At 44.6% G+C, this 18,232-nt stretch overlaps 3 protein-coding genes across 4 annotated transcripts in view; all 3 read left to right on the top strand.

Annotated features, from left to right (window-relative positions):
* The window catches only part of LOC132571892 (uncharacterized), an 851,656-nt gene that overhangs the window by 426,350 nt on the left and 407,074 nt on the right, over positions 1-18,232 (top strand). The window lies entirely within an intron of this gene.
* On the top strand, positions 762-1,611 carry LOC132570979 (oocyte zinc finger protein XlCOF20-like). The gene is made up of 2 exons (XM_060237615.1): positions 762-837; positions 1,158-1,611. The coding sequence occupies exons 1-2, from the start codon at positions 762-764 to the stop codon at positions 1,589-1,591; spliced, it is 510 nt and encodes a 169-aa protein (XP_060093598.1). The 3' UTR covers positions 1,592-1,611.
* On the top strand, positions 10,019-17,897 carry LOC132571260 (zinc finger protein ZFP2-like). Of its 2 annotated transcripts, none has more exons than XM_060238011.1 (6): positions 10,019-10,124; positions 11,447-11,943; positions 12,930-13,044; positions 13,805-13,881; positions 14,086-14,212; positions 15,819-17,897. In XM_060238011.1, exons 2-6 carry the CDS (start codon positions 11,521-11,523, stop codon positions 17,177-17,179), a joined length of 2,103 nt encoding a protein of 700 aa, XP_060093994.1. In that variant the 5' UTR covers positions 10,019-10,124; positions 11,447-11,520; the 3' UTR covers positions 17,180-17,897. The 2 variants fall into 2 exon arrangements, with proteins under 2 accessions (XP_060093994.1, XP_060093993.1); XM_060238010.1 differs by having other exon boundaries at positions 15,816-17,897.

Raw genomic sequence — 18,232 nt, 5'->3', positions numbered from 1 at the left:
CCTCCTCCCTCACCTGCTTCCTGTGGTCACAATTTTTTATTTCTCCCTTGTAATGAGGCAGCTGGGTAAAGCAGCCTTTTGCTCTTTTCCTCTTCCAAAGGTGATCGATGAGTCAGCCTCTTTGGACTTAAAGCCTGCACTATTGCCTTTAAAAAGCATGTATGTTATGATACACATGGCCGATCCCAACAAGGTCAGATCCAGCCCTCATAAGAAATGAGTTCAACAACTCTGCTCTAGAAGGACAAATGAGTTTGTGCCCGGTTGCTGTGTGAGACAGGATGCTGGATGAAATGGAACATTGGTTTGATAACATCAGGGCTCTTTCTATGCTCTTATGACTTGATGGCAATAATAAAACTGGGGATTACTCCCATCCCACAGTTGCTCCACTAGCTGCGCATCAGTTACTGGGCTCAATTTAGAGTACTGGCTATTACCTACAAAACCCTTCATGGCCTTGGAGCCTCCTATTTGCCAGATTGCCTCTCCCACTCTGTGCCACTGTAAAATACTGGATGAGGTTCCATGGATGAGGAGGCTCATGGTAGAGCGATCACAGCTCTTTATTAGTGATTACAGCATTGCAAAAGCTAAACTGAGACTGGTGCCCTGGGCCAACGGCCTGCTTATATACATACAAATAACCCCACCAAAAACCCAATGCTCATAACTATAGGTACAGGTACTAGTCCATTGACTCCTGATTGGCCATCTCCCAGAGTCCCGGTGGCTAATGTTCTGGAGCCTCTAGCTCAGCAATGTCTCTGGTAGAACACCCAGGAATGTTCCAGTCCCAGTACATAACAGCCACCAAACAGCTCTTTGCTCATCTGAGTGAGGTCTTCTGCAGGTGCCACCCTGCAAATGGGCAAGTTCAACAACCGCCCATACAGGGGCCTTCTCTGTTGTGCCCCCCCCCCCTTAAGAAACAGCTTGCCTGAGGATGTCAGGAAGGCTCCCACTCTCCTGGCTTTAAAACAATGTTTCAAGTTTCTCTACACACAAACACTAGAGTTGCACTGTACTGAACGATTCACAAATTTATTTACATGAATGCTTAGGGACTGGTCTATGCTACTGTGTTTAGCTTGCTGAAACTGGGGTCCTACTGTATAATTCTTGTATCATTTAATTTGCTTGATTCTAATTTTTAGGAGAAAAACTGTTTGCTTGCTCAAAGTGTGGAAAGAGATTCTGTGACAGTGAGAGTCTTCAAAAGCATCAAAGAACCCATACAGGGGAGAAACCTTTTGAATGCTCAGAGTGCGGAAAGAGATTCAGCCGCAGAGGCCATCTTCACATGCATCTAAGAACCCACACAGGGGAGAAACCTTTTGAATGCTCAGAGTGTGGAAAGAGATTCAGTGAGAGTGGCCATCTTCACAAGCATCTAAGAACCCACACAGGGGAGAAACCATTTGAATGCTCAGAGTGTGGAAAGAGATTCCGTGAGAGCAGCCATCTTCACATGCATCTAAGAACCCACACAGGGGAGAAACCGTTTGCTTGCTCAGAGTGTGGAAAGAGATTCAGTGAGAGTGGCCATCTTTACAAGCATCTAAGAACCCACACGGAAGAAACCTTTTGAATGCTCAGAGTGTGGAAAGAGATTCAGTGAGAGGTGGAACATTCAAAGGCATCAAAGAACCCATACAGGGGAGAAACCTTCTGAATGCTCAGAGTGTGGAAAGAGATTCAGTGAGAGTGGGCGTCTTCAAAAGCATCAAAGAATCCATACAGAGGATAAACCTTTTGAATGCTCAGAGTGTGGAAAGAGATTCCGTCAGAATGGCCATCTTCACATGCATCTAAGAACCCACACGGGAGAAACCTTTTGAATGCTCAGAGTGTGGGAAGAGATTCAGTGAGAAGGGGAGTCTTCAAAAGCATCAAAGAACCCACACGGGAGAAACCTTTTGCATGCTCAGAGTGTGGAAAGAGATTTTGTGACAGTGAGAGTCTTCAAAAGCATCAAAGAATCCATACAGGGGAGAAATCTTTTGAAAGAGTGTGGAAAGAGATTCAGTGAGAGTGGCCATCTTCAGGATCATCTAAGAACCCATACGGGGAGAAATTTTTTGAATGCTCAGTGTGTGGAAAGAGATTTATTGTGAGTTACACTCTTCATTGTTATCAAAGAATCCACACAGGGGAGAAACCTTTTGAATGTTCAGAGTGGAATGAGATTTAGTCAGAGGCAATCTTCAACTGCATCAGAGAACCCACACAGGGGAGAGGCCTTTTGAATGCTCTGAGTATGGAAAGAGATTCAGTAAGAGGGGGGAAATTCAATGACATCAGAGAACCTACACAGTGGAGAAACCTTTTGAATGTGCAGAGTGTAGAAAGAGATTCAGTCAGAGTGACAGTCTTCAAGAACATCAAAGAAACCACACAGGAGAGAAACCTTTAAATGTTCAGGATGAACATAAGTGAAGCCATGTTGTATCAGGTCAGTGGCCCATCCAGTCCAATACTCTGTGTCACACAGTGGCCAAAAAAATCAGGTGCTTTTAGGAGGTCCATCAGTGGGGCCAGGACACTAGAAGCTGTCTGTCAAGCCCCAATGTTCCAAATAATGAGATCCTTTGTTGTGTTTCAAATAGATTCATTTATTTGGAAATCAAAAGGTGCTTCACTGAACATCGTCAGTAAAAATACTGAAGAACAAACTAACACACATAATATAAAGGGTATCATGAACCGTTGCTAGATGGCGGTTCCTTTCAAACCCTGTGGTTAACAGATTAAGAAAACAAAGCATCTTTCTACTACAAAGCATTCTAACACAGGCCTGTGAAAAGATAAGGAATTCGCGAAATAGGGAGCAGGACTTTTTGCATAGCATAAGACACAACAGAACTCACTCCATGTGATAAACAGCTCCTTGCCAGATGGCGAGACTTGCTAGTCAGTAAATACCAGAGAGCCTTGAACCATTATTACAGATATCAATTTAAAAGGATGGAGGAGCTTGACACTGTTCCACTGTTGCCTTCCCCCCAAGCACCAAGAATACATAGCATCACTGCCTGAGACAGAGTTCCAACAATACGCTGTGGCTAATAGCCACTGATGGACCTCTGCTCCATATTCTTATCCAATCCCCTCTTGAAGCTGTCTATGCTTGCAGCTGCCACCACCTACTGTGACAGTGAATTACACGTGTTAATCACCCTTTGGGTGAAGAAGGACTTCCTTTTATCCGTTCTAACCTGACTGCTCAGCAATTTCATTGTATGTCCATGAGTTCTCGTATTGTGAGAAAGGAAGAAAGTACTTCTTTCTCTACCTTCTCTTTTCCATGCATAATCTTGTCACCCCTCTATCATGTCACCGCCTCAGTCGATGTTTCTCCAGGTTAAAGAGCCCCAAGCATTTTAACCTTTCTTTATAGGGAAAGTGTTCCAACCCTTTGATCATTCTAGTTGCCCTTTTCTGCACTTCTTCTAATGCTATAATATCTTTTTTTGAGGTGTGATGACCAGAATTGTACACAGTACTCCAAATGAAGCCACACTGTCGGTTTATACAGGGGCATTACGGTACTGACCAATTTGTTTTCAATTCCCTTCCTAATAATTCCCAGCATGGTGTTGGCCTTTTTTTATTGCAGTCGCACACTGTCTCGACATTTTCAGTGAGTTATCTACCATGACCCCAAAATCTCTCTCTTGGTCAGTCTCCACCAGTTCACACCCCATCAATATGTATTTATAGTTAGGATTTTTGACCCCAATGTGTATTACTTTGCACTTGACCATGTTGAATCTCATTTGCCACAATTATGCCCACTAGCCCAGCCTCAGCAGATCCCTTTGGAGTGCCTCACAATCCTCTCTGGTTCTCACCACCCTGAACAATTTAGCGTCATCTGGAAACAGATTTTAACTACCCACACATTGGTTGAGTCAATATGTGTTCAGGTCGGGAGAAAGAGAATGAGTTTCTAGATACTCTCAGTGACTGTGCTATGGAGCACATGGTCACAGATCCTACCAGGGGAGAGGCAATCCTGGACTTGGTCCTAAATAATGCCCAAGACCTGGTGAGAAATGTAAAAGTGATTGCACCATTTGGGAGCAGTGACCATAATGTTGATTTCCCCATTTGTATAAATAGAGAGTTGCCCCAAAATACCAACACAACCACTTTTAACTTTAAAAGGGGTAACTTCTCTGAGATGAGGAGGCATGCGAAGAGGAAACTGAAAGGAAAGGTAAATAGGGTCAAAACCTTTGGGGAAACGGGAGACTATTTAAAACTACAATCCTAGAAGGTCAGATAAAATATATATCACAAGTCAGGAAAGACACAAGTACAGAAAAAGGCCTGCATGGTTAACAAACAAAGTAATGGAAGCTGTAAAAGGTAGGAAGGATTCCTTTAAGTGGTGGAAAGCCAGTCCAAGTAAGGTTAATAAAGGGAACACAGGCTGTGGCAAATAAAATGCAAGTTTAATTTAAATACAAGTTTGATTTAATTTTAATTTCAATTTTGAATGTCCAGAGTGGAAAGAGATTCAGTAGGAGTGGCCATCTTCAGTATCATCAACCCGCACAGGGGAAAAGACTTTTGAATGCTCAGAGCGTGAAAAGAGATTGTGAGAGGTAGAGTCTTCAAAAGCATCAAAGAAACCTTTTGCATGCTCAGAGTGTGTAAAGAGATTTGATGAGAGGACCACTCTTCAGAAGTATCACATAGAGGGGAGAAAACATTTGCATGCTCAGAGTGTGGAAAGCGATTCAGACAGAGAGGCAATCTTCAAGTGCATCGAAGAGCCCATGCAGGGGAGAAACTTTTTGAATGCTCAGAGTGCAGAAAGAGATTCAGTGAGTGGGGAAGTCTTCAAAAGCATCAAAGAACCCATACAGGGGAGAAAACTTGAATGCTCAGAGTGCAGAAAGAGTTTCAGTGAGAGGGGGAGTCTACAAAAGTATCAAAGAACCTACAGAGGTCACCACACCTCAAAGAATACTTTGGAATGCTTATAGTGTAGAAAGAGATTTACTTGAGAGTTAGAGTCTTCAAAAGCATCAGATAACTCACACTGGGTGCAACCTTTGAATGCCTAGAGTGTGGAAAGAGATTCTGTAGGAGTGACAATCTTCAACAGCATCAGAAACCCACACAGGACAAAAAGCTTTTGAAAGTTCAGTGTGTGTAAAGAGATTTAGTGTCAGTTCCATTCTTCAATGGCATTAGAGAACTCACACAAGGGAGAAAGCTTTAGAATGCTCAGAGGCCTTAAAAGAAATTCAGTTTGAGTTACCATCTTCAACAGGACCAAAGAACCGATATGGAAGGAACTTTTTCAGATCTCAGAGTATGGGAAAGAGTTTGAGTAATAGTAACAGTCTTCAACAGTGTGAGAGAAGCCTCAAAGAGGAAAAAAAACCCTTTTGTATGCCCTGAGTGTGGAGTTTCACACATCATGGAAATCTTCTAGTATCTTAAGAATCCCCAGGAGAAACCATGTAACTGCTTAGCCCATAAGAAGAGCTTTTTTTTAATTTCACACTTAAAAGAGAATTACAGATTATTTAAAAACACTGAAATGATGTAAACTGTTTTAGAAAGCTTGATGTCTACACAGAAATCTTACCTTAACTAGGAAGCAATGTTAAAAATACTTGGACTGTGGACAGACCTTTAACAGTATTTGAAGCCCTCAGATCTCATGGGGAAGAAAGTAGGGATGGGGTTTGCCGGTTGAAGGAGATTCAAGATCAACTCATCTCTCCTTTAGCCTGGAGGAGTCCACACAAGGGAGGAACCTCATAAATGCCACATGTGTAAAAAGAGCTTGAACAAAAATCAGCCAGAACAGTAAAGTGTATACTGCCTTGCAATACTCAATGTCAGCCAATTATTCAAACATACCTCTGTCACCATGATTTAAAGCAATGGTTATGTATTAAAAGAACAATTATATATAGTATATATAGTGTCTTCCATGTCAATGCAGAATGTACTACAATTATATACTTTCACAAAAATGTTCCTCTCCCAAAATTCCTTAGAAAAATTCCCTGTGAGTTTCTTCTCCTCTGTTACTGTCAGAAAAGCCAAAGTAAAAAGTCTTCTCTTCTGCAGCTTTCAGGAAAGCCAAAGCGAAGGGAACCAGCTTCAGTAGATTGGACTTTCTTCAGCCCACACCACCAGGGCTTCATATACCGTTACCAAATAACTCATTATGTGAAGCCCTGGTCTTAGTCAATTTCAAGGACAGTGATTCCAACACTCTGTGATTTCAATTCCTCTGTGAAATTCACTTACATGAGGTTATCTAACAATATCATTCTTTCTCACAGCTACAAAGCTGTCAAAAATATTTCCTTTCTGAAATCCTGTGGAAATAAACAAATTGAGAGTAATGTATTTCAACAGCCTCTTTTCTAGTGACATAAACATAGTGAGACCAGCTAGTATCCTTAATACACAAACATTTTTATCTGAGAAGCAGTTCTATTGAGACAACCCCAACTCTAACTTCTCCCCAGTCCATCCCGCTGTGAGATTTTTGGGGTCTCACCACTTTGAAGCCCAAAACATTCTGGCAATAGGATTATTTTGGGTTGAGACACACACACCCCTTCCCCACAACATCCAGCAGCAGGCTGAGAAATTCCATCTCACTACTTTAATTTTGAAAGATCTCTGCACTAGTGTTGCTAACAGATGTGAAAGTGGGGAAGGGGAAATCCCACCTATTTTGTAGAAGCGTTGTGTGTGGAAATGGGCATCTGAAAACATAACATCCCATAATGCATCTGTTAAAAGGAAAGAACGCTTTCCTCTTCGGGTAGTTGGCAACCCAAGATTAAGTATTTATTAATCAGAGAAAATAAAACTCAGCCAAAGAAGGATAATAGCTCATTAAAGAGACTGTTATTTGTATCAGGTATATCCGACTTTGTGTCTTCTGTGGTTTGTGGAGGTTTTATGATTTGGGCTTCATTAATTTTCAAACTTCCTTTGAAAATTCCTTGTGAGTTTCTTCTCTTCTGCTACTGTCAGAAAAGCCAAAGTAAAATGTCTTTTCTTCTGTGACTATCAAGAAAGCCAAAGCAAAGGGAACTGGCTTCACCCCCAACGAGGGCTTCATATACCATTACCAAATAACTAGTCATTTGAATGTGGCTAGTGTGGTTAGTTTGAGTGTGGTTAGTGTGGCCTGTCTTTTTTCAATGGTGTATAAAGTTCTGAATAAATTCTCTTGCAGACTCATGAGACTCAAACCTGGGGCCATGGCTGATCCCCATGAATGAACCCAACCCCTTTTGCCCCCATTCACAATGTGGGCCACTGAAGTTCAGGAGCCAAAGTTTTGGGTTATGACTTTGTCGATCTGGATTCAAATCCACAGTTGGCTCGGAAGGTCTTTGATGCCCTTTAGTCTGTCACATTTTCATTCTAAAAGACCTTGCAAAGTACTTCTAAGGATTAATGTGCTTTTTTGGTGTGGGAGGGTGGGAGAAGGCCTTCTTCAAAGAGATGTGTTTGATAAGTGCAGAGATCTCAGGACTTCTGTATAAATTTATCTCCAGAAAGGACTTATGGGATGCATCTCACTTCCCCCTCCCCCACTACTTACATATTTCCCTTTCTTGAAAAACCCCGGAGCACCTCCTCTTTTTATACCTCCTTCTTCCCACCCCACAACCAACTCATATTTTTTTGTCCTTCTGAGTCCCATGGTGCAGAGTGTTAAAGCTGCAGTTCTGCAGGCCTAAGCTCTGCTCATGACCTGAGTTCAATCCCCGGCTGATGCTGCTCGTTGGAAAAACCTGGGGAATTTTTTTGAGTTTCATGTCTGTCCATCCCCAGGCAGTGGCCTCACAACTCTATCCTGTCCCAGAGGAAGCGTTCAACCACTCTCCTGCACTACCAGACAGAGGTGCGCATGAAATTGTCTACTGCCTTGCTGAGACAATTCCCCCATCCTGTCTGCCCTCTCCCTCTGCCAGCCCTGAACCCCCATTTGGAAGGAGACTATCTTCTGGAGCTGCACTCCCAACAGCTCTGGTGTGAAGACAACTGGCCAGTGTCAAGGAGTCCCAGGCCATCCTGCATGGATCCCACCCCAGTACACAAGTAGCTAAACTCTTCCGTAGTTTAACATCTGTGTTTTATGTATATACAAGATAAATATTGTCCGGCATTTTTTTGTAGCAGGAATTCCTTTGCATATTAGGCCACACACCTCTGATGTAGCCAATCCTCCAAGGGCTTATAGGGCTCTTAGTATAGGGCCTACTGTAAGCTCCAGGAGGATTGGCTACATTTGGGGGTTGCAGCCTAATATGCAAAGGAGTTCCTGCTTTAAAAAAAAAAAAGCCCTGGCCTTGCCCTGCGGACAGCAATGGCCCATAGACTATAAATGATTGCCAGTAGAGAATGCACCCTTGCCCATAGGGAATAATCGTGACCATGTTTGCCCATAGGGAATAAGGGAATCCAACCTTGCCCAGTAAGGACATCAATTACTTATAAACAATACACGATTGCCCTTAGAGCACAACAGATTTTGCAGAGAGGGACCTGTTTGTATGTTGTCATATGCTTTCTAGCCACTTTCTTCCTGCAGTTTCTCTTTGAATTTTGGTTGATTTCTTACCCCCCCCCGCCCCCACCCCCACCCCACCCCATGAAAAAAAAATGAGAATGGCCATGGCACCTTGTTTGGGTGCTCACAGTTTGGGACCCCGAGGTCCAATCCACATGAAACCTGGCAGTCCTTTAGTTGAAACGTGCCTGAAAGAACTCCACGACGTTTGTGGTACTGGGCCCCAAAACAGATTCTCCACCCCCAACAAGCTTCCAGAAAGATTCCCTCATTGATTTTCTGTGGCAGAATAGATTCGGAATATGTTTGGAATTCTTGGTTTCGGTCTCCCTTGTGGTTGATGATGGAGCCAAAGAATGGAAAGCCTTGAACAATTTCAATTTCCTCATTATCGCCTTAAAAGTGAGTAATTTTCCTATATATTAGGAGACCACCCCTTTGGGAAACATGGTCTCCAATATTCCCTATGGGCAAGCTTGCGCTCCATTATTTCTTATGAGCAGGCGTGATCTCCATTATTCCCTATAGGCAAGCATGGTTTCTGTTTTTCCCTTTGGGAATCTTTCATTCTCTGACTGTTGCCAATCATGGCTTGTCTATGAGCAATTGCTACCCTTAGGGCAAGCCTGGTCTCTATAAATCCCTATTAGTAAGTGTGGATTCTCTACTGGCAATCATGTATACTGTATGGGCAACTGCTGTTCTTAAGGAGAATTGTGGTATCCATTATTCCCTATGTTCAAGTGTGGTCTCCATTATTACCTATGGGCAATCATGCATCCTCTGTTGGCAATCACGTATAGTCTATGGGCAATCACTTCTTAGATCAAGCCTAATTTCCATTATTACCTATGGGCAAGGATGAATTCTCTCTTGGCAATCATGTATAGTCTATGGCAGGGGTGGCCAACGGTAGCTCTCCAGATGTTTTTTTGCCTACAACTCCCATCAGCCTCAGCCATCATCCATGCTGGCTGGGACTGATGAGAGTTGTAGGCAAAAAACATCTGAAGAGCTACTGTTGACCACCCCTGGTCTATGGGCAATCGCTCTCCTTAAGGCAAGCCTAATTTCCCTTATTCCCTATGGGTAAGCATGGTCTCCTTTATTCCCTAGGGACCAGCGTGCATTCTTTATTGTCAAGCATGTATAGTCTATTGGCAATCGCTTTTCCTAGTTTTGGTACATGGGAGCTGGGACCCAGCTTCAGCCTCCTTTTCGGAGATCGCTGAACAGTAGGTGATCCTCTGGGAGGAGCGCAGCCCCATGCAGCAGAGTTACTCCTGAGCAGCCCCATTGAGCAGCATAAAGCGTGGCTGAGGGCAGCCTGGCTGAAGCGCCTCCTGGCAAGGAAGGGTCGCCTTTTGCATTTATCTGCAGCGCTGCAAGGGTTAAACCCAGAGAGCCGTTTGCTAGAGAGGCCAAGCGGGGCGGGTGGGGGGAGGAGGGTTTGCTTCTGAAAGGCGAAAGGGAACAACAGGACCGCAGAGAAGGGACAGCAGGGAAAAGCCGTGCAGAAGCCGGATCCCGGGAAGGTCTTCCTCCACTAGAAGTAAGGCAGGGAGGGGATGGATCAGCTTTGACGGGGGTGGGGGGAATCTGGGATCGTCATTCTCAGCCAGCGTTTGCACAGCGTTGACAACTCCAGGATGGGAAATCCCTGCATATTTTGGGGGTGGTGGAGTCTGGAAAAGGCCAAGGTGGGAAAAGAAGGCAATTGAGCCCCCCTATCCCAGCAGCAGTTTCCTTGTGTGGGGGGGGGGGGCCTGATCTCTCTGTGCTAGACGTCGGTGTGATCCTGGGAGAACTTTAGGCCCCACCTGGAGGTTGGCAACCCTGTTAGGTGGAGTTTGGTTCCCTTTTTGGGGGGTGGGGGGTGTGATAATCTGTGTCTTTCAGTACAAGAAAAGTTAAATTTAAAAAACGATGTTCAATTGCTGGTCTTTTTAATCTTGAAACAAACAATAAATCTGGTCTTTTCCCTTTAGATGAGTATAAGAAGCTGCAGGAAGGGAGGGGGAATGGGAAACGAAACGAAATGAAATCAGCTACAGCCCCATCCTGAGACCCAGATGCCTCCCCCCAGCAGCCCTTTCCAACAAGGCCCCAGTGAGATGCCAAGTAGCCCTCCGGGGCTGTTCTAGAACTGGGTTTGAGCTTGTTTTCACAACAGGCTGGACTCTGGAAAATGGTCCTTCTGGCACAGTGAGTTCGAACATGGGGCCAGGAGAAAAGTGGGATTCTTCTCTGGATGAAAGAGTTATGTCTGCCTTGCTTCTTGAATTGGTGAGAGGCTCTTCAAGGGATACTGTTTGCCTGGGTTGGAAGGAGAAAGCCCTGAAGCCTTCTGGTGTCTTGTTTTTATGAAAAATATCCTGACAGTGCTGCGCATGGGTGGAAACCAGAGGAATTCCCAAGAACAGGGGCTCTGCTACCCCACACAGATACCCAGAGGGAGCGTTTCCGTGCCTCAATATCCTTGAGCCTAATCTCAGCTGAAGCCTGTTTGCCTTTCTCTCCCGTCCTTCCCACAGACATATTCCTGCCCCTTCCCATCAGCTGGGGGCTGGAAGAGAGCTCTTAGGGTTTTCCTTAAGAGTTATCCCCAAGAACAGACTGAGCCAAAGTAATAACAGGCTAAGCTTGTAACATCCTGAAAAAGCAAAGCAGAGACACACAAGTTTCCCAAAGAACCTAGGAGATACATCTGAAATAGCTTGGTTTGTAATAAGCAAATGAGATAAAACCTGGTCTACAAACTACAAGCACTTCTGTTCTGATCCATCAGGGCAATTCTCAGTTTGAAGGTTTGTAATGTTCAGTGGTGTATTTTCCTTTTGACATCCTGCTGTCTCTCTCTTTCCATTCGCTCAGGGAGAAGCCTGCCTTCATAGGCAAGCAAATAAAGGCATCTGTTCACAGAGGTGACTTAAGAGAAGGGGAAGGAGATGGAAGAGCAGGACCCAGAAAGACCTGGAAGTGGCATGACAGCAAGGAAAAGCTCCAGTCCCCTCCAACCTGAAAGTGGTGTTGATTTCTGGGAAAGAGCTGTGCCAGAGATCTTGGCTAAGGACATCAAAACCTCAGATGTACATTGCCAACACTTCCGGCAGTTCTGCTACCATGAGGCTTGTGGGCCCCGAGAGTTTTGCAGCCAGCTTCATGGACTTTGCAGTCACTGGCTGAAGCCAGAGAGGCACACCAAAAAGCAGATTGTGGACCTGGTGATCCTGGAGCAGTTTCTGGCCCTCCTGCCTGAGGAAATGCAGTGCTGGGTCAGAGAATGTAGGCCAGAGACCAGTTGCCAGGCGGTGGCCCTGGCTGAAGGCTTCCTTCTGAGTCAGGCAGAGGAGAAGAGGCAGGCAGAACAGGTGAGGGGATTCCCTCCATGTATGTCCATTTCAAGCCATGATATTTGGTTGTTGTAGATTTTCTGGGCTGTATGGCCATGGTCTTGGCATTGTGAGACCTAATGTTTCACCAGCAACTGTGACTGGCATTCTCAGAGGTATAATCCAGAAAAACTGGAATTCTCGCTGCGTTATATCTCTGAGGATGCCCGTTACAGTTGCTGGTGAAACATCAGGTCTCACAATTTATTTATTTAATTTATATCCCTCCCTGCCGAAGGCAGTCTCAGGGTGGCTCACATACAAGGGGCCGACACCAGCACATTAGTGTGACCGGTAAAATAAACAACAATAAAAACTTAAAACCAATTGATTAAAACATTTTGCATGTGCTACTATAATAGTTTCAGGCAGCGATTGAATTCTGGTGGTTAGCTGTACTCAGAGGTCGCAGGATCGCCGTAGCATGATAAGATAGGCCATTGGTGGTGTTCTTATGGGCCAGTCCCATTGCTGCAGTTGTTACCATCATGTAAATGGCTGGTGGAAGACTGCCATTTTGCAGGCCCTGTGGAACTGTAAAAGCTCTCGCAGGGTCCTAACCTCCTCCAGCAACTTCGTCCACCAGCTAGGGGCAGCAACGGAAAAGGCCCTGGCTCTCGTGCCAAGACCACAGCCATACAGCCCTGGCTCTCGTGCCAAGACCACAGCCATACAGCCCAGAAAATCTACAACAACTAATGAACTCCGTCCGTGAAAGCCTTCAACAACATAATGGTATCTGGCCTTATCCTAAAGGTTTCCTGCCAGACATCTGTCCTAGTGTTAGTCATCCACATCGGAGATTTCATGGCCTCCTAGGGCACATATGATTCTGAGGTAATACGAATATGAAGGGCACTTGGGCTTCTTTCTCTGTAGCTGCACTAGCTCCTTCTGCCTGAGGAGGGGTCTGGATGCTTCCTTGGTCTCTTTTCCATTACCTCTCTCCCTCACTGCTGTTTCAGATGCAGGCGATATCTGTGAAGACAGAAGCAACATTCCCTGAAGCAGAAGTAGCTTTCTTCGAGCAAGGACTGAGTGCGGAGGTCATGGAGCATGCCCAAGATGCCCTCACCTGTGGTAAAGTCTTTGCGCCTGGATGTGTTTGTGGATCACTGTGAGTTGGATGGGTGGAGAGCTCAGGTCAGGGGAGAAATTAAATACTTCTTCACACAACACGGGGTTAATTTGTGGAACTCAAAGTCTGAAAGGGGAATGCACAAATTCATTGAAGGCAGTTCCTCTGATTAATAAAGAGGATCTGAAGGTGTCTCACAAGTGAAAAGGTAGGGAAACCTGGTTGGAGCTATTCAACCAGTTGAATCAGATGTTCCTGTATCTTCTGGCTGTAGAACTCTGAAAAGCAGTTCCCAGGGGCCAGTAATCATGGGGAAATTTGGCATCTCTGGGGTATCTGGTGGGCTTCTTTGGGGGAAAGGATGCTGGAGTAGAGATGGCAGGCTGTGGACTGGCACCCCAGGAGCTTTGGGGAGGGGCTGGGGGGGGGTTTGGGGCAGATGTGATGCCATGTGGATGTTGCATCACAGACAATCTGAAAACTCATTGATATTACCCTCGAGGTTTCAGATCTCCTCCAGTCACAACTGGGTTTTGAACCAACTGTGGACATGGGTCAGGTGATGTCCTTTCCACCATCCCCCCTTCCTCCACCTCCCCCCCGGCCAGACAGAAATCTCACAGAAGTCTGAAATGTGTTGGCAGCCATTATAATTTTATTATTCTTGAGTCTTATAGATACCTGGTGCTTCTCTTCTACTTCACCCAGAATTTAGTACGAAGTGTTTAAAACAAGCAAGCGAACACCTTTCCTTTGTCTCAGTAACAGGCAGTGAAGAGATGCTGTTGGGCTGTCATCTTTTTAGAGGTGTGGAAGCGGCTGCTGCACCTCCAGTCCAGGTAGGAGAGATGAGCAGGGGACAGCCTGGGTCCCTCCTCCTTTCTCAGGGGAGATTTTGCTCCTTCAGTTTCTGCAAGTTGTCTGAGCAAGAGAGCCACTGAATGCTTTACCCATACACCTTGTATCTTCCCAGACGGGTCTCTTCCAATACACAATCTGTGCCTGATGTGATCTCTCATGAGGGAATCTGCTTTTTCTTCCAGTGTCCCTTTTCCTTTGAGGAGGTGTCCATCCATTTCACAGAGGCAGAATGGGCCCTGCTGAATCTGGGACAAAGAGCTCTCTACAGGGAAGTCATGCTGGAAAACTATGGGAACGTGGCCTTTCTGGGTAAGGATCTTTCATAGGTGCCAAAGGTGTGAACTACTACCATTGGGATGAGGCATGAATCAAAATATTGAATAGTGATACACAGTTTTGTGGCCTGTTCCACTACTTGGGAAGGGTCTGTGGCTCACTGGCAGAGCATCTGCTTGGCATGCAGAAGGTCCCAGGTTCAATCCCCAGCATCTCCAGTGAAAAGGATCAGGGATGAGGTGGTGGGACAGACCCCTGCCTGAGACTCTGTAGAGCCGCTGCTAGAGTGAGTGGACAAGACTGACTTCACTGGAGCAAGGCAGTGGTGGTGGGGGGGGGACTCCCTGTGTTAAAGTAGAACTGCAAAAAAGAAAATACTGGAAAATGCAACTTTTTATGGATTACCTGAAGTGAAGTTAGGTTTTTTTCCTACTATCTGACCAATGTTCCCAAATCACAAGCGCTGTTGCAAAGTGCCTTTTGGGTGCCATAACAATCAGGGAACAAAGTAAAGATTTGTTATAAAAGGGTTACAAGATGTCTAATAAATCAGAAATTGAACAGTTCATTCACAGTCATCCGCTTTAAGGACTAAAAAATCAGAACATGCTCTCAGGCACAATAAACATACAAGGGAGTTCAGAGTGACTCCTACGAAACTTGCTCATGCAGGCATTTCTTAGGTTCCACAAAGAATTATTTTAAAATCCTCACATCAAATGTATTTTTCAAAAGTCAGAACTCCTATATAGCATTGATGGGTAAGGAGAAAAGTCAATTCATACAGAGCCAATCCACGTAAAACCAAGAGGATATGTTGTGTTGCCTTTCTCAAGACTGATGTCTTTTGTTCCCTGATTGTTATGGCACCCCAAAGGCACTTTGCAACTAGGCTTGTGATATGGGAACATTGGTCAGATAGTAGGTAAACAAACCTAACTTCGCTTCAGGTAATCCATAAAAATTAGACAGAATAGGTTTGATTATACAGTCCTGCACTTCCCCATAAAAATCACAGTGAAGTAAGACATGGGTGACCGTTTCAAGGTGCCTTCCATTACATGGGCAGACTCTATCCTGATAAGGGATGTTGGCAATCCTCCCAAACAGTCCGCTGAGGGTAGAACATTGAGTCTTGCTATCATAAAGGAGCAGCGTAACTGAGGTGAAGTAATCTGGAAAAGGTTGGCAGCAGGCAAATCTGTTTCAGGATTCTGAATGCCTGCGTTTCATTTAGCATACAGAGGTTGTCCAGGGGTACACCTATGGAATGTATTTTCTTCTGAATCTGACTATACCTATTGGAAACTAAGGAATCCGCTAGCATCATATGGATATAACTAGCAATTACACTTGGTTCGGTACAATCGTACAGCCTGCTGGGTAAGGAGGGAGGGATGCCTTCTGGGGGCCTAAAATCTGGGGGCTCAGAACCCCCTCAGCAAGAGCTCAGCTGTGTTTCTTGAACTGTCCTTAAATACTAGCTATTCCGGGGAAAGGTGTGAAGGGGTGGTTAAGATCAGCCAAGCTGGATGAGGCCAAAGGGACATTAGTCCTTTCCTACTGCAGTCTCATAGATGCCTTTGGCCCTTACAAGCCCTCCCAGGTGTTAACAGGATCTCTCTATTTATTCCAGCAGAGGATAATCAGAGGAATGCGGAGGGTGAGGAACTTCATCAGGAAATGCCAGATATAATTAAAAATGAAGACTTGAAAGAAAATGTCAGCAAGCAAGGCAGAACTAAGAAAAAGAAAGGCAGCCATATGGTTGAGAAGAGAGAGGGAATACAATGTAATATATATTTTCCAAAGCACAGGATAATGAAGGCAATTAAATTCATTCAGTGTGGAAAGTACTTCAGAATTAGATCACAGACCCTTGTGCCCCAAAGAATACACAGAGGTGAGAAACCTTTTGAATGCTCAGAGTGTGGAAAGAGATTCAGTGAAAGGGGGAGTCTTCAAAAGCATCGAAGAACCCATACAAGGGAAAAGCCTTTTGAATGCTCAGCGTGTAGAAAGAAATTCAGTGAGAGGGGGAGTCTTCGAAAGCATCAAAGAACCCACACAGGGGAGAAACCTTTTGAATGCTTAGTGTGTGGAAAGAGATTCAATGAGAGGGGGAGTCTTCGAAAGCATCAAAGAACCCACACAGGGGAGAAACCTTTTGAATGCTTAATGTGTCAAAAGAGATTCAATGAGAGGGGGAGTCTTCGAAAGCATCAAAGAACCCACACAGGGGAGAAACCTTTTGAATGCTCAGAGTGTGGAATAAGATTCAGTGAGAAGGGCACTCTTCAGAAGCATAAAAGAATCCACACAGGGGAGAAACCTTTTGAATGTTCAGAGTGCGGAAAGAGATTCAGTCGGAGTGGCAATCTTCAACAGCATCAAAGAACTCATACAGGGGAAAAACCTTTTGAATGCTCAATGTGTGGAAAGAGATTCAGTCAGAGAGGCAATCTTCAACTGCATCAAAGAACTCATACAGGGGAGAAACCTTTTGAATGCTCAGATTGTGGAAAGAGATTCCGTGGGACTAGCATTCTTCAGCAGCATCAGAGAATCCACACAGGGGAGAGACCTTTTGAATGCTCTGAGTGTGGAAAGAGATTCAGTGAGAGGGGGAAAATTCAAAGGCATCAGAGAACCCACACAGGGGAGAAACCTTTTGAATGTTCAGAGTGTGGAAAGAGATTCAGTCAGAGTGGCAGTCTTCAAGAGCATCAAAGAACCCATACAGGAGAAAAACCTTTTGAATGTTTGTGGTGTGGAAAGAGATTCAGTCAGAGTGGCAATCTTCAACAGCATCAAAGAACCCACACAGGGGAGAAATCTTTGGAATGCTCAGAGTGTGGAAAGAGATTCAGTGAGAGGGGGGGTCTTCAAAAGCATCAGATAACCCACACAGGGGAGAAACCTTTTGAATGCTCAGAGTGTGGAAAGAGATTCAGTAGAAGTGACAATCTTCAGCAGCATCAAAAAACCCACACTGGATAAAAAGCTTTTGAATGTTTGCTGCGTGGAAGAGATTTCAGTGAGAGGGGGGAAATTCAAAAGCATGTCTTTTTTCAATCCTGTATAAAGTTCTGAATAAATCCTCTTGCAGACTCATGAGACTCAAACCTGGGACCATGAACTGATCCCTATGATTGAACCCAACCCAGTTTGCCCCCTTTCACAATGTGGTTCACGAGCCAGAGTGTTGGGTTATTATGATTTGGTAGATCTGGGTTTAAACCTGCAGTAGGCTCAGAAGTTCTTTGATGCCATTTAGCCTGTCATGTTTTCAGGCTAGAAGACCTTGCAAGGTACTTTTAAGAATTAAATTTTTGGGGGGTGGGGAGGGCTTCTTCAAAGAGATGTGTTTTATAAGTGCAGAAATCTCAGGGCTTCTGTATTAATTTATTTCCAGCAAGAACTTAATGGATGTATATTACTTCCCCCCACCTCTTACATATTTCCCTTTCTTGAAAAACACCATAACACCACCTCTTTTTATACTTCTTTCTTCCCACCCCACAGCCAACTCATATTTTTCTGCCCTTCTGTCTTCAGCTTTCCCTCTCTCCCCCTCTGCATCCTCTACCTAGGAAAACTCTGGCCAAGTTCTGTGATGCCAGCCACTGGGACAAAAGGAAAAAAAGCCATGAAGCTCTGTGTTTAAATTACCCTCATCCACTGATGTGTTGAATAAAGTATTATACAAATAAAGAAATAGTCCAAGGTCACTTTTTGTATAATTGTCTATTCCCATGGATTTACAGAACATAGAGAACTCCAAACTTCTCACAGTCAGGACATAATCCGAAACCTTCAAATGAAGTTCACTGTGGTCTCTGTGCCCAGGTTTAAAAGGTATGCCAATTTCATATACATGCAAACAGGTGGAACTGGTATGCGGGTCCTGTTTCACTGGTTGCTTTTTCCAGGAGTGCCAGTGGCTCTTTAGGCAGGGTATCAGGGTTTTTTTATAGGGTAGCTTGAGATGGGAGAGGCTTGAAGGCCCTTTGGAAATCTACAGACAGAATTAATCCTCTGAAAACATGATAA

Source organism: Heteronotia binoei, chromosome 5, assembly GCF_032191835.1.
Source record: "Heteronotia binoei isolate CCM8104 ecotype False Entrance Well chromosome 5, APGP_CSIRO_Hbin_v1, whole genome shotgun sequence".
NCBI lineage: Eukaryota > Metazoa > Chordata > Lepidosauria > Squamata > Gekkonidae > Heteronotia > Heteronotia binoei.
Note: the sequence above shows the minus strand (reverse complement) of the source record. Positions and strands in the feature narration are given on the sequence as shown.